General features: G+C 54.0%; 1 protein-coding gene across 7 annotated transcripts in view; it reads right to left on the reverse strand.

Annotated features, from left to right (window-relative positions):
* The window catches only part of HDAC4 (histone deacetylase 4), a 291,648-nt gene that overhangs the window by 86,711 nt on the left and 188,393 nt on the right, over positions 1 to 16,544 (reverse strand). For all 7 annotated transcript variants that reach the window (XM_057551885.1, XM_057551889.1, XM_057551886.1 and 4 more), the window contains 2 exons: positions 9,979 to 10,129; positions 841 to 961 (listed from right to left, as the gene is read on the reverse strand). In XM_057551885.1, the coding sequence (XP_057407868.1) occupies positions 841 to 961; positions 9,979 to 10,129 (272 nt within the window). The remainder of the gene's footprint in view (positions 1 to 840; positions 962 to 9,978; positions 10,130 to 16,544) is intronic.

Below are 16,544 nucleotides of genomic sequence, written 5' to 3' on the forward strand. Positions count from 1 at the left end.
TCATCTACTGACACAAATGGGTTCATTCCAGTGGGATCTGGCGGCATTTTACCAAAACTGTTGTCCATCTGGGGGTTCCAGAAGAGCTACATGTTCCCCCCAATGAATTAATGATAATCACATTTTCATTTACGAAAACTACCCTATGAGGTTTCTTCCAGAACAACAAAAAACCCTTCAAAGTTGTAGAAAAGTATAGTCAAAGCAAAAATCTGAGGCACCTTTGACCATGGTTTAAAGCCACATAACTTTGTCACTCCACTTCCAACTCGGCATGTGTCAACCGCCAGCCCCGCTGAGCCGCGCACGGGCCCAGAGGGAAGTCCCCCGGCACACGGGCATCCTGGCCACAAAGCTAAAGACTTCTTTGGCTTTCAGTTCTGAGCACGAACAAGGCACTTTGTGGTCTCTGTCAATTATGCAGGCTCTGGGAGAGGGTTCTTAGTATAAAAACAATAAAAAGACCACAGGTGCTTTTGACTTGCCTGGGAATCAATAACACATCGGGTAGAAATTCGGGAGGTGCACACGGATGATTTAGACCAGAGTTCCTTTTTAAGAGGTTCTTTTTGTGGCCAAAAAATTACATGAGAAGCCAAGAATAATGGTTAGGCACTAGCCCCATGAACATCTCTTTAAGGTTTGTTTAAAGATAGGCCCCCTCCGCACCTGGACGACGGCCACGTGCATCCAACAGACCACTCTGGTCTGACCACATGTGCTGCTGGCTCATGGAGTTTCTAATTCCACGCCCTCCAGGGTGAAGAACTGAGCACCACTCCGGTCTACCCCCAGACCCCGTGCACCCGGGCGCAGGGGAGACCCGGCCCCTCCACTTACCCATACCAGTAGCGAGGGTCACTGGACATGCAGTGGTTCAGGTTCCGGTGGGCCAGCGCCTTCTTTTTATTGAGGACAAACTCCTGTAGCTTCATCTTCACTTCTGTGCTGGCCACAGCACCTGGAGTGGGAGAAAGCAGAGGCGGGTGATTCAAGGCTCTGCCCCAGGGGACCCTGAACCACGTGCCAGAAAAGGCAGGAAAGGGATGGAGAGGGTGGGACTCCCATTCAGGACGCTGCTGATGGCAGAGAGCATCTCAAGGAAAAGAGAAGGACAGGAGGGCTTGAAGGAAGAGATCTTCTTCCCAGGAGTATTTTACGTAATTGCATCCTATTTAAAATGCAGCGGTAATCAGCACAAAATCCTATTGCTACCTAACACAAACCCACTGCTGAAGGAAGTTCTAATATTCTTACATAAAAGGAGGTCCTGAATTAGGCGGAGCAGCAGGGTGGTTTCTTTCTCACTGTAGCAAGAAGGAACAGAGCCTCAGAGAAAAGGTTCTGTGCAAACTGAAGACTCATGCCTGCGACCCATGCGACAGGGGTGAGGCGTGCCTCCCGGGACCTGGGCAGAGGGCAGGGCAGGGCAGTTGGGGTCCCTTCCAACCCTGTCAGGGGGTGTCCCTGCTCCTTCCAGCCTACAGCCACCTACTGAGACAAAGCGCATTTCACCAAGTCAGACTAAAGCTGAAATCTTGGGTTCTGTGTTATCTCCTGGTGGTCGTAGCGGTTGTTCACAGCCCCATTAGAGAAAACTGGCCAATTTGAGAAACAGACACACACAAATAAAGTCCAAGCCCACCACCCTGACTGAAGGTCTGCCAGCACCTCATCTGTTTTCCTCAGAGCTGCAATCAGACTCCAGGGCACTTCGGACCCATCCTTCCATTAGAGACAGCGGTGAGTGTTTTCCCTGTTGTCACACAGAATTCAAACAGCATTTGTAATGGAGGGAAAACGCTTCACGAGGTGAGCGATGCAGAGTTTACAAAACCCTTTCCCAACTGGGAGACGTTTTTAGACATTTCCTTTCGTTGTTCTTGTTAGAAACCATGTCGTGTCAACATTTATAAGTAAATATCATCCCCCACGCTTAGGATTATGTCCTCTGAAGAGATGCGCAAAATGCCTACATCCGACAAAACAATATTACAGCCCCTGAAGCACCTTCTAAGTTGTATTCCAAAATGCCTCTATACATGACCAAGTGCAACCCCATTGGCCACAGACCAGGAGCAGGTACCCTGTGCCTCTATTAGTACTCGGGAGTACCAGTGAACCTGAGTCTCCATCAGTAGTCAGGAGTACCACCTCATCCTGCGTCTCTATCAATACTCTGGAGTACCACCTGATCCTGCATCTCTACCTAGTAGTCTTCAGGAGTACCACCTGATCCTTGTCTGTCAGTACTCGAGAGTACCACCAGACCCTGTGTCTCTATCAGTACTCAGGAGTATCACCTGACCCTGTGTCTCTACCTAGTAGTATTTGGGAGTATCATCTGACCCTTGTCTATCAATACTCTGGAGTACCACCTGATCCTGCATCTCTACCTAGTAGTCTTCAGGAGTACCACCTGATCCTTGTCTGTCAGTACTCGGGAGTACCACCTGACCCTGTGTCTCTATCAGTAATCAGGAGTATCACCCAATCCTGTGTCTCTACCTAGTAGTATTCGGGAGTACCACCTGACTCTTGTCTATCAGTACTCAGTGGTACCACCTGGCCCTGTGTCTCTATCAGTACTCAGGAGTACCACCTGACCCATGTCTCTAATAGTACTCAGGAGTACCACCTGACCCTTGTCTCTATCTATAATAGTATTTGGGGCTGCTGACTCTTGTCTATCAGTACTCAGTGGTACCACCTGACCCTGTGTCTCTACCAGTACTCAGGAGTACCACCTGACCCTTGTCTCTATCAATACTCAGGAGTACTACTTCACCCTGTGTTTCTATCTAGTAGCACTCAGGAGTACCACCTGGCCCTTGTCTCTATTTATAATAGTATTCGGGAGTGCCACCTGGCTCTTGTCTCTATCTATAATAGTATTTGGGAGTACCACCTGGCCCCTGTCTATCAGTACTCAGGAGTACTACTTGCTGCAAATGAGAAGACTGACCAGAATCCCTCTGCCAGGTCCTTGACAACCACCGGGACGTGCACTGGTTCTTCTCTCCAGTGATGCACCTTCACGTCCTGGGCTCACTTTTCTTTCGGAGTCTTCCTGTTGCGTGTGTGGTGCTGCCGTGGGTCTGTGTGTACACTTGCGTGTGTGGTGCTGCCGTGGGTCTGTGTGTGCACTTTAAATGTGTAGCCTCTAGTGCGTGTGGCTTTTCTTCCGTAATACATTTATTGGCAGCCAGCACGTGCTAGGTGCGGCACATTTAAACCTTGCACTAATGCTGTAAGCGCCACACGGGCCACGGAGGGCACCGAGGGTGGACAGCCCCACGTGAGGTTGCTCTGAGGCTCGGTCTCACCAGAGTCCTGGCTCTCGGCTCTGCATTCTGCTTGTACATGCAAGGTTTGTCCTGGTCTCTCATTTCCCTTTAAAATGTGGATTATATTCTGATGCTGTGAGATAACAGAAAACGGTGGTCTCTGCCCTGGTCCAGGCGCAGAGCTCCTAAAACGCTTGCCATTTCCTAACTGATCAAAGCACGAGGAGCATCTCTTGTTCTAATGGGGGCTCCTGGATGGGGGATGGTCACCAGGAAGTCCAAGCCTTGATGAGAAGCTTGGGATTCTCAGCTCCACCCTCCCGCAGAGTGGGGAGAGGGGTTGTAAGTGGAGTCAGTAATTGCTCACACCCACGTGAGCAAGCCTCCACAAAACCCCAATGGTACGTGGTTTGGAGAGCTTCCGGGTTGGCGAGCACATCCGCACCGGGAGGGGGACCCCGACCCCACCGAGACAGAGTCTCCTGTGCTTGGGACCCTCCCAGACCCCACCCACTGTATCTCTTTATCTGGCTGTTCATCTTCCTACGGGACTGAGTCCTTAACCTGCGAGATCTGATGCTTGCTCTGGGGAGACAGTGTCAGAATTGAGTGAAATTGTAGGACACACGCTCGGTGTTGCAGAGAATTGCCTGTTATGGGGAAATCCTACACATGTCCGGTGACCAGAAGTGTCAGGAGTGAAGGGCTCTGTGGGAGTGTGGTGTCTACGTAAGGCTAAAGGAGAAACACGAGACGAGAGAGCTGCATTTTTCCCAACACTGGAAGGAAAAGACTCAGTTTTCTCTAATTCAGATGTTCCAGTGCTTGTTTTTATGGCATCTATTCTAGTTTATCCATTGGGATTTTTTTCCATTTCCTGGAAGCTTTGAATTTGATCTTTTCACTGGTTTGGGAAACAATCAGTTTCATTTTATCCTTGTTTTTCTGGTGTTGGATTTTCATTCATTTAGTGGTTTTCTATTATTATCTTTTCACATTTCACTCTGATGTATGAAATGAATTTTGGTGTATGAGACTCTACAGATATTTTGAGAAATTGCTCATAAATTGTTAATATCATTAGAAAACTAAATATCTTTCTTGCCACCTTTATCAAATTCCAAATATATCTGTTATCATTTGCAAATTGAATTTCTGTCTGGCTATAAATAGGTCTGCATTAAAAGCAGCATCCCACTGTGGCCATTTCACGATGGACTTCAGGGTCAGGCAGAACAAACCCCTTGGGGATAGGGTCCTCCACGCTGCAGAGGGACCTGAACTAGACCAGCCAGGGAAGCACAAGGAAAGTGCCCTAAACCGAGTCCAGAGCGCATCTGGAAGGGTCCATTGGGACACACGGGTTTTTGTCTCAGGCCCTCTCAGCATCCAAGGAGACAGCTCATCATCACTGGAGCAGGGAGGCGTGCCCGAGCTCCATGTGTTATGTGACGTTGTGCGTGTGGGTGCACCAGCCAGCAGGCGGAGCAGGCCAGACCCAGGGTTACAGACCCGGCGACACCCGGCACGAAGGGCCACGGGAGGGGTGACCAGAGCAGGCGGTGGGAAGTGACTGGAGGTATAAAATCACACCTCCGCTTCTGAGCAAGGCCCCTGGGTTCCCTCCAAATGCAGCCAGGGCTGGACTTGGACCGTCCTGAATACTTTCAGCCTGTCTGTCTCGTCTGAAAAATCACACTCATAGAAACACTGAAATCTGTGTATAACGTGCCTGACACGCAGCCCCCTGGCATTCCTGACGGCCTCTCAGCCGCAGGTGGACACTTGACAAAATATGCAAAGTGTGGACCGTGTCACAACACAAAGTGCCTCCCAACCAGGGAATGGAGAGTGGGGGCGGGAGGCAGGGAACGGGGGGCACAGAGGGCCCTTTACAGCAGGGAGTGGGCAAGGTAGGTTCAACCCCGCCAGGAAAGAAACGGGAGCCAAATGAAGGGCTTGGTGTCTGGCTCCAGTGCGCTGGCAGTGCGGGGACGGGGCGAGGTCAACGAGGCGGACCACGACCCAGAGGGCCTGTCCGAGGAGCTGACCCTCAGGTCCTTCTGAAAGAACCGGAAGGAGTAAATGATGCAAAGCAGGACGAGAAGCAGGGTTCTCAGGGGGCAGGAGCCAACAAGCTGGGGGTCAGCTGGCCCGACCTGCTCAGAAAGCCCTGTTAACGTGGATGCACTTTCCGCTGCAGAGCAGACCACGCAGGCCACGTTGAGGAAGAGCTCACTCTCCCTGCTTTGGCCACACCCCAGGTTCACATCATGGGCTCCTGAGCTCCAAGAAGGGACAAGGACAGACTCCCAGTTCCAGCAGGGAGGGCATGCGCACGATAAATGCAGTGACGGGCAAGGGCAGCTGCCCTGTCCGGGGGCACGCTGGTCCATCCCTGGCGGGGGCTGAGGTACCTCCAAGGCACCTGCTGGGCTGGGAGGTGGACGGTACCCTTGTCCCCTGAGCCGCCTGCAGGGCCCTCACAGGAGGAGGTGTGTCTGAGGGGTCCCCGTGCGGCCACGGACACACGTGGCCCTCGGCCAGCTCTAGGGTGGGCGAGTGCACCTTGCCAGGCTCTTATGGAGTCAGAGGAAAACAAACCCACGTCCCCAAACCCTGACTTCCTTCCCCATAAAATGACCTGGAAGGTTCCCTGACAGGGAGAGAATTCACAACGGAAGATGCTGATTTTAATCTTCATCCTTCTAGTTATATACCCATCTCTCAAAAGATTTCTCCACTTTAAATGAAAGTTCCAGCATCAACAAAACACCTTCAGTAAATGAATACCAAACGTTTCAATTTTTACTTGAAAAAATTAATTCCTGTTGATGATCATTTATTCATTTGACAGGCTTTACAGAGAACGTACTATGTGCCAGCACTGAACCAGCCAGCGGGGCTAGAGGTAAATAAAACCCTGGGGGAGCGATCAGAGGACAAGCCCTCGAGGAAGCCCAGGCGGGGAAGGGGGATCTGGGCAGGGCTCACCTGCTGGGGGCAGAGACCCAGGGGCTCAGCGGCCCCGGAGGCCCTGGAGCATGTGACACCAGACCCGAATGGGGACACACCTGCCAGGTTTGCGCCTCTGAGGAAGGCGCGACTTCCCCAGCAAGCGGGGCAAAGAACGTCCCTTGGGGTCCGGTGTTCCATCTTTTATCTCCACCCTTTTGAGCCACTTTTTAGACAAAGTGAACGACTTCCCTCGAGCAATGGCACCTTCTTCCCCGACAGGCTGTACCTGAAACTAACTAACAGTGAAAAACACGTAGCTGTATTCGCTCCAAACTGCCCAGAGGGCGAAGATTGTCTTCCGTTGGATTTTTCCTTTCGATATGAATTTAAAGACAGTGTATCTTAGAGTCTTAAACACGGTTAATTTAAATAAAACTGATTAAAGATGTGTGTTCATGCTGAACAAGATGAAAACTGCCATAAACTCTAAGAATTCACTGTTCTACCCAATCAGTAGCATTAATTGGTATCAGTGAGCACAAGAAAGCTGCAGAATTACTTAAAATTAAAAGTACAGTAAATGTTAAGTGTAACAAAACTTTTGATTAAATATTCAAAAAGAAATTCATTTTTAAAAAAACCCCAAGAAACTCAACAACGGAAGCTCTGCACTGCCTTTTTAAAACGCGTACAAAGTGGAGATGCTGAACGCCACGCGCGCGCCTCCCCACCCCACGCTCCGTACGCTGCACAAACAAGACTCTCGTTCATCAGTGCGGCCCCGCGCACTCAGGAGCCCAAGCGGCGTCCAGCACGCGGCCTGCCAGGCCTGCCTTCTCCCAAGGCCACGCTCTGAGGGCTGCACAGCTGACGCAAGCATGCCAAGGACCCAACTGTACACAGTCCGTTATTAATAATCAAACCCGACCACCCAAACCCACAAGCTGAAAACCGCCGGGGCTGCCACTGGGACCAGCTTGGAGGGAAGCAGAGAACATTCCTTAGCCTCGTCAAGGGCCTGCTCGGCAGGCAGAAGTTGTTTTTTACTTTAAACATGTTTTCTGAAGTCAAATCTTTTCATATTTTGTGAGATTGAAGACACTATTTTTATTGGAAGTTTCTGGCAAACTAGGAGGAGCTACTGTAGACCAAGCTGGTGAACTGGGGTTTGCTGGTGCGCCGGGCGCACAGAGACTCGTCGACCCTAGCAATCTAAACCCTCCATCCTCTGTAGACAACCATTCCCTTGCTCTCAAGAAAAGCACGTGTAGGAGGCACATGGAGGGGAGGGCAAGGAACAGGGGACGGGCAGGGAGCGGGGCCACGTCAGGGGCCAGGTGCGCGGGGCTCAGCAGGTGCGCCTTAGCTCTGGACCCCATGCACCATCCTGCCCGCAGCAGAGCCCCTCCCAAGGGCGCCTGTGAGGACCGGGGTGCTGTCAGCCACGGGGCAGCTTCTATGGGAGCCATGGCGGGAGCCCACTGAGCCGCCAAGACACTCGGGCCCCTAACCCGAGAGAGGGGACATTCACCCCGACCCTGGTTCTCAGCCTCCACCGCACCTTGGAGTAGTCCCAGGAGTTTTAGAAATGAGAGCACTGGCACCTGTCCTCTGCTCCAGATCAGTGTGTCACGACTGGGGGGCTGGTTCCTGACACCATGTGCTACAGGCTCAGGTGTGGTCAGCACCCTGGCCACATCCTCAGCACAAAGCAAGTGGTGGTGAGACCAGCCTGGTGGAGGGCCAGCATGAACCAGCCTGGTGGTGAGGAGCAACGTGCCATGTGGACCAGCTGGGTGGGTGGCAGGGGGATGCCATGGGAGCCAGCAGGCCAGGGAGTGAGGGCCATGAGTGTGATGGACCCCATCTGGCAGATCAGCCCACTGCGGGGCCGCAAGGTGGACCACAGACCAAGGTGCAAGCAGCCAACCCAAACCTGCAATTCCGCTTCTCCTGATGCCTTTCTGTCCTCGTTTCTGGAATCTCGACTGTGGGCCATCATTGAGCCTGTACATCACCATCTCACCAAATTGTTGTGATCCAACGAGATGTACCATTCAGATTTAGTAATTACTTTCAAATACTAATAGAAAAACTGGATTTCACGTGGAATAAAAACTCTCCTGACCTGCTTTCTAAATTGAGACTCTATCAGACAGTTAAAGGGAAAATACATTTAAAGTGTATTTATTTCAGGAGTGAAATGCTGTAATAACTGGAAAAGCTGCTACTTTTATGTATAAAAACGACTAAGAATGTACAAATATTGGGTTCAAGATGGTGGAGTAGAAGGACGTGCGCTCACTACCTCTTGCGAGAGCGCTGGAATCACAACTAACTGCTGAACAGTCAGACAGGAAGACACTGGAACTCACCAAAAAAGATACCCCACATCCAAAGACAAAGGAGAAGCCACAATGAGATGGTAGGAGGGGTGCAGTCACAACAAAACCAAATCCCATAACCGCTGGGTGGGTGAGTTACAAACTGGAGAACACTTATACCACAGAAGTCCACCCACGGGAGAGAAGATTCTGAGGCCCACGTCAGGCTTCCCAACCTGGGGGTCCGGCAATGGAGGAGGAATTCCCACAGAATCAGACTTAGAAGGCTAGTGGGATTTGATTGCAGGGCTACCCATTTTCAGTAGTTGAGGATAAAGAATTTTTGAGGTTTTTCGAGGTTGATATGTACTGGTAAAGTGTCTAAAGACTTCTATTTTCACTCAAGAGCATCAGTAGAGTAAATCACCACACGGTCACGACATCAAATCCCAACACAGGAGAGAAATGCACATCCTGACTTACTGACACACAGGATTAACACAGGGCCAGTGCGTTCACCTGAGCTCTGAGGTCTCGGGCAGAAAGGACCAGAGCCTGGGGATGTGAGAGTGGGTTCACTCGCCCCCCTTAGGTCCTGGGTGTATCGCTGCAAACGACAAACTATCAAAACAAAGAGGCCCAAATACACACGAGGGAGTGTTTGTTCAACCACAACCTGGGAGGGACACAGCACCCTGTGGATGGAATGCCAAACTGCGTCCATCCTTTCGTGCGAGCCCCAGGCTCTTTGTCCAGCGCTGACATGGGGAATTCCGCCTAATTTTCAAAGGGGGAACAGCACCCAGAAGAGTCTCCTGGCTAAGATCCAGTTGGGTGTCTCCTGGAGGACTAACAGACCAGGCTGGTCTCCACACAAGCACAGCCGCGATGGAAAGCAAAAACTGGGGTCAAAGGGCAAATGTGCAACCTGAGAGGTGGGTCATTGCGTCTCCTCTCAGCCAAGGGGCGTCCTACCAGCTGCCACCTGGTGTTCAGGTGCTCACAAACGCCCTCAAAACAAAACAACTTTGAAGAAGTTAAGGCTGAACACACAGGTGAAGCTCACTATGCATCTGGGATGCTTTATGGTTCTTAGGAGTCTGCAAACATTCTGGCAGATGCTTAAGTCAAACCAAAAGTGGGGCTGAATGCCCCCTGCAGCTCCCAAGTGAAGACAAAGCTGTGGACCAGCCCTGAAGCTGGGGTGCCCGGGAACACAGCCCCGGCAGGGACACCAGCCGGGGGCTCCGCTTCTGGGGCCTGGGCCACGGGGCAGCGGGGAGAGCCGCCTGGGGAGGGTGTCCGCCCCGCCGCCCGCCACCCCCGCCGGCCCCACCGCCTGCCGGCCCCGCCGCCCCGCCGCCTGCCGCCCCGCCGCCCCCGCCGCCCGCCGCCCACCGCGTACTCACTCTCTTTGCTTTTCTCCTTGTTCTTGAGCTGCTGCAGCTTCTGCTCTCGGTGCCGCTTCTCCAGCTCCTGCTCCTGGCGGTGCCTCTCCAGCTTCCGCTGGTGTTCCAGCAGCTCCTGCTGGTGCTTCACGGCCAGCAGCTCCTGCTGTTGCTGCGGGCAGGGGCGGGAGGAGACAGAGACGGTCAGAGCCTCGCCCCGAAACAAGAACGGCGAGACAGACACACACGCGAGCGGATCAGCGGAGGCCCAGCACGTCCCCGTGCTGGTGTGGCCGTGGGGGCCTCGCGCCCTGGGCACGGCCCGCGTCTCCAAGGAGACCACCTCGTTCAGTCTGCACAGGAAGCAGGGCTGCTCGGGGATGTCTACTAACCACTCCATGCTAAATGCCAGAAATGAAAATAAAAGTGACCGAACTGCTAGAAGAAAATACGCCTGAAGATTTATGCCATCTCATACGCTGGGAATGCCTTTTGGAGAATGACGCAGAAGTGTGTGAAACGGTGTGGCAGCTTCGGGAAATTGTTTGGCCCATCCTTACAAAGCTAAACACGCACCCACGCAAGACCTAGCAACCCCATGCCCAGGACTGACCCAAGAGACGTGGACACACATCTGCGCAAAGCCCTGCACGGGACTGTGGGTGGGAGCTGTGCGCACGGCAGCCCAGCCCGACACACCCCAGGCGTCCCTCAGACGTGAACCCAGCGGCAGAAGTGTGTGTCTGTGCGCGAGACTCCCACCCAGCGATGAAAAAGAATAAACCGCACAGACGGGAAAAAACACGCATGGGCTGCAAGACAAGCAAAGCGGGCAAGTCCAGTGTTGACAGGGCTGCGGGATACGGGAGAGAAGAGAGTCAACATGCAAAGGTTCTATTTACACGAAGTTCGGGAACAGGAAATCCTAAGACATGGTGATAAAAATCAGAAGAAGGCTGCTTCTTGGGTGAGGCAGGAAGACGAGGCAGGCGGGAGCTGTCTAGGGTGTGGGCTGTCTGACACACAGCATTTGCTCAGGGGCTCACGACGGTCGAAGCGTGGCACACAGACACTCAAGGCCCGTGCGTTTCGTCGTGTGTAAATGATATCATGTATTTTCAAAAATGACAGAATTGACAACGTAAAAAGTTACCTTCGTAATGAATACTATAAGCAAAATTTAAATGCAAAAGATGAATGAGGAAACCTCTTTGCAGTGTTTGTGGCACGGAGACGGCCGTGGTAAGTTACTAAGGCTATGGTAAGCAGCCCCTAAGAAGGTGAGCAAAAAGACCAAGAGATTCACCAAAAAGTGGTTAAAAATAAATGGGGGACAAGGGTTCAAGCTCACCAGCAATCAAATCGCACTGTCACTTATTGCACTGGAAAAGGTGAAAAAGAACAAGCCGGCCAGCGCGGACCGGGGGTGCGAGAAGAGGCTCAATTAAACCGACACACCGGACACCGGTTTTCCTCAAACCTCTACCAGCAAAAGGCCCCAGTCGGGTGGTCTGTGCTGCCTCCTCCCGCCCGACGGCTCCCCCGTCCCCATGTCTGCCCCCTCTCTCCCTCTCAGTCTGTCTCTGTCCCCCTCTCTGCTTATCCCTCTCTCTCTCTCCCTCTCAGTCTGTCTCTGTCCCCCTCTCTCTTACCCTTCTCTCTCCCTCTGTCTCCCTGCACCTGCTCCCCGCTCTGCCTGTCTCCCCACCCCCACCTGCCCCTGCTCTCCGGGGCTCCGGCCACGTGCACTTGCCACCTTGGGAAGGACCTGAGGACCTGAGTGGGGCCAGCCTGGCTGCCCACGCGCTCCACCCCGGCCACCTGCACGGAGCCGCCCTCGTCCACAGCACCTTCCAGGTGGGCCCCCGTGTCCCCCTCGCTGCTGGGCGGGGCGGGGCGGGGCGGGGCGGGGCGGGGCGGGGCGGGCCCACCCCCTCCCTGTCCCCGGGTGGAGGGACGGGCTGGGCGGGAGCCAGCAATCTGTCACCCAAGAGGCCCCGGGACTCTCCGTCGAGGACGCGTCACCGACGAGCGAGCTCCCCGTCACGGACCACGTGTGTGAGACACAGCAGGACTGAAACAGCTTTGCGGCCGCTCCCGGGGACTGCGGCAGACACCTCCTTGCAGCCCCGCTGGCCCACCTGGGAGCCTCCGCAGACAGCACGGCCAGCCTCCCAGCCTCCCGGCCTCCCGGCCCTGCTGCAGTGGAAGGGACCTGATGGCAGGGTCCCTACGGAGCCGGGCGAGCTGGTCACACCTGTGCCCGCACATGCAGCAGGGGACCCACGGCCCCTGCCCACAAGCCCTGCCGTGAAGGCGAGGGGGGGTCCTTTCCAGCTGGGACCACAGGGACAGAATGGCAGAGAGGTGGGTGCAGCTAAGCCCAAGACCCGCGCAGGAGGGAGGGGGAGGGAGGCGGCCACGGCCCACCCAGAGGAGCCGGTGTCCGGACCCCGCGCCGCAGCTTGCACCTCCCACGGGTGACACTGCTCCTTGGCCCGGGGCTCCCAGACCGCGTCGTGCAGCAGGGCGTGCAGGGGCGTGGCCGCCAGGAGTGGGTACCCAGCTCAGCACCCACCCGCGGCGTCCCTGCTCACTGAGTGCCACTGCTGAGAGCTGTCTGTGGGAAACAAAGTTACACTCCCAACACCCGGCTTACAGGAACTCGGGGGCAGGAAGAAGGGTGCGGAGGCCTTTGCAGGTGGCTGAATTCCAAGAGCAGATCTCCAAGCCAGCTTCCCAATTTTGCAGTCGTTGCTGCCAGCAGTCAATACAATCTGGTTTGACCACGAGCTGAGCTTCGGTCCCTTCAAGCTGATGTCGCTGTGCGTGTCCATAAGATCAGCTTAAGAACTTTGCTAATATATTTCAAGACAGTGATGTTTTCTTCTCTTTTAAAAGGAAAAGTGAATGACACCACTGGGACAAAAGAGTAAATGAGGTGGGGCTAAACCATGTCCCTTATTATTATTAGTTTTCTTCCAGGAGGCACTACTCAGAGCTGCACTACCTGCTCTTCTCACAACAGGGTCGCACAGCGAGGAAGGTACCTCTGCCAGAAGAAGCATTTGTTGATCCGTATGGATTCAGAGAATCCTGCCTGGGGGCCCCAGGGCTGTGTCTGTGGGTAAAGGCCCCCGGCGGCTGTCACCAGGCCACTGCCCACCACTCTGGGATTCCACCTGCGTGGCCAGCCTTCAGAGACGGACGACTCAGGGGGCTGCCTGGTCGGGGAGCCAAGGCCGTGTCCTGAACAACGGATCTTGGAAGGAAGAACCTCGCCCTCTTGGTATTACCTACACCCCCAGATCGCCTTACGTACAGCCCCGGGTTCCCTTTCAACTGCTCAGTGTTTATTTAATGTGTACATGAGGCACAGGCAGAAATTCGCTTAATATGGTCTCACAATATTTACTTTTCACCCAGAACCCAGAAGGAAAGTGAGATCTCTCAGTTGTCATTACAAAGAGACTAGAAACAACCACCCCAGACCCTGATGATTAAAATTCACAGGATGACAAAACTCCCAGAAAAACAATATTGTCATTGAGTGTTAATGAAAGGAGCAATTAGAAACCACAACTCTGATTCCCCAAAATGCCCCAGAGCACGACACTGTAAAAGCCTGGCACGGACAGTGCAGAGCCGGGACTGCTGTGGGGACACGGGGCTGCCACGGTGAAGTCCACGCCCACCTGGGACCGGAACCCGGAAGTTCTGTGCATCAAAGGCCCAACAGGCTTGCCGTGTAGGTTTTTCAAAGATGGTCAAGGAACTTCTAAGGCATCATGTGGCCCACTATCTGAGGGAAGTACAGGGCAGACCCGATGACCCTCGGAGGTCACTTTTGATAGAGAGCATCTTCTCTTGGATGCTGACCTCCAGGCTTGCGTGCTACTTGGCCGTGGTTTCTAGGGACCATTTGCGACTAAACTCTTCTTCCCTGTGGGGTCCTCAAAACGGAACCATTATCTTTATCTCACTGGATTTCCCGGCTCAAATCGAGGAGGCACCCCCACTGCAGTACATTCAGGATCACTCTTCCCTCCGGCCTCACGGCACAGCGGCATTATCCAAAGGCCCCCTGGATGTGTCACTCATGTTCCCACCCAAATCTGGATACTCAGATGCCGCACAGACAAAAAGGTCGGCCATCAATCAACATGCTGGTCAGCAAGAGGAAGGCCGGCATCACAGACACCCGGCACTCTGGACGCTGCGGAAGCTGCGGACTGGACATTGCCGTGAGCGCTGGGGGGAGGGGAGCATGGAGGAGGGCGGGGGGAGTAATGAGGAGGGGGAGGGGGGAAGTGATGGGTGAAAGTGGTCAAGGGAGAGCCTGGCCGGCCTCCCCTTCCTCCGTCCTCACCACCCAGTCTCCATTCGTGTGACACGCGTTCTCCTCCCAGGTGGGGCGCCTTGGGAGCTGCATCCCCTTGAGACCAGTGGCGGGTCCCCTCCGTCTGCAGGGCATCCTGGCTCCTTCCCTCATGGGCTCACCACCACCGGGACACACTTCCCGTGGTGGCTCAGGGCTGACTGAAGACTCAGGCTGGGTCTGAGCCCCTGACTTCTCTCTGCAGACAGTAGGTCTGAGCGAGCCCGTGAGGGCACTGGGCCGGATCAAAGGCAGTGTACCTATCAGCAAGAGCCAGTGAGGAGGAATGAGATAAAAACCATGTCGCAAGCCAACGCACGAGACGGTTTTCTTTGTAGAACAAACTTCTGCAGCTGCCATCTTTGGAAATACTCAAAACGACCCTTCTCTTCTACAGCTGCAGGCAGCCTACAGCACAGAGGGCACAGTCAAAGGTGAGCAGGATGCCTTATAAAGCACGACACTCTCGTGTGCCACGAATGCTTGGCGGCAAAGGAAAAGCCGGGCCCTGCACGGCAGCCGGAGTGGCCCTCAACGCCCCCTGGGGCAGCAGGTCAAACAAGGCCATCCACCTGCCCATAAACAACTTCCTAGAAACCCAAAGTGCCGGGTTTATGAGCAATTCCTGACCGTAAGCCCGTGAATTAGGCACAGACAGGTTCAGGGATGACGCAGGGCTTTTGGCTGCCACGCGCTTTCCCAGGTACCAGGGTTATGGCAACCTAAGTGCGTCCTGCAGGCTCATTAAAAGTTGCCTCAGGTGACCCGGAAGCTGGGGCCCCAGGTAACATCTCTCCAGCTACCTGGGACAGGAAATAAAGAGAGTAAACACGACGGCCTGGCTCCCAGTGCCATAAAACCAGGTTCCTTTCAATATTATCCCTTTCCCTGCAAGGAAAAGAGTCACATGCTCAACTAAATAGCTCTTCAAGCTCTCTCCTGTCCATGGAGACAGCACGAATCACACCAACAGATTTTATACACACACACACACAAATGTACAAAAATTCAGCCTTCAGTAAAAAAGGACATGCAAATAAAAGAGTGGAAATCGTTTTTAGTTTTTGCCCATTAGACTGGAAATACCCTGCGAGACCTGGGAAAGGGACATCCAGGCTGAATACAGCTTTGGAAGGAGGAGGAACTCTTCCAGAGGGCAACCCGGCAAGATGCTTTAAAATGTGTAATGTGGGCTTCCCTGGTGGCGCAGTGGTTGAGAATCCGCCTGCCAATGCAGGGGACACGGGTTCGAGCCCTGGTCTGGGAAGATCCCACATGCTGTGGAGCAACTAAGCCCGTGAGCCACAACTGCTGAGCCTGCGCGTCTGGAGCCTGTGCTCCGCAACAAGAGAGGCCGTGATAATGAGAAGCCCGCGCACCGCGATGAAGAGTGGCCCCCACTTGCCACAACTAGAGAAAGCCCTCGCACAGAAACGAAGACCCAACACAGCCAAAAATAAATAAATGAATAAATAACTTAAAAAAAAAAGTGTAATGTGCACACAGTATTTTTCATCTGAAGCGATTCATTCTGAGGAGACCTGCCCAAAGGATGGGGCCTGCAGTCCGGTCCACAAGCAGGAACCGTGGAAGATGACCCCCGTCTCCCAGGATGGCACTTGCCAGACAGACGTGTCAGGACCGGCCCCCGCCGTGCAGTGTAGACGGGAGGCTGTAGCGCCAGGGTCACGGGATTCAGCCCCGACTTTGGACTCTGGCTGCTTCGGAGCCACGGCGGGGGTGGCATCCACGCCGGGCACGTCCCCAGGTTCCTCGCTCAGTCACAGCCCGTGAACCCATGGGCTCCTGGTCCCGGCAGGACGGACCTGTCTAAAACCCCTTCCGGAAGCGCGTCCTCTGAAGATTCGCGTCTCCTCTCCACGACGGGGCCACAGTCACGGCCAAAATCCACCAGTAAGTACTGGAAATTGACAAAAAGCAACGGCTGGGCTCAGAGTGCTGTTAGTAAGTGGAACAAAGGCTGATGAGAACCGTTGATCAGAACCCCAGACAGGTAAGTCCCAGGGGGCACACAGGCCGGGCCTCGGAGAGTCGAGGTGAGTGCTGGGGGTCAGCCATGCACTTGGGGTCCTCCACACCTGCCCCTGCTGTTCCTCACCAGACCTGGGGCACCCCAGCCCCAGCTGGGCCCTCCCTCTTCACACACGTTTGTACCCTCCCTCTGCATACCCTTCCCAGAGGCATCAGT

This window comes from Balaenoptera acutorostrata, chromosome 8, assembly GCF_949987535.1.
Source record: "Balaenoptera acutorostrata chromosome 8, mBalAcu1.1, whole genome shotgun sequence".
In the NCBI taxonomy this organism is placed as follows: Eukaryota; Metazoa; Chordata; class Mammalia; order Artiodactyla; family Balaenopteridae; genus Balaenoptera; species Balaenoptera acutorostrata.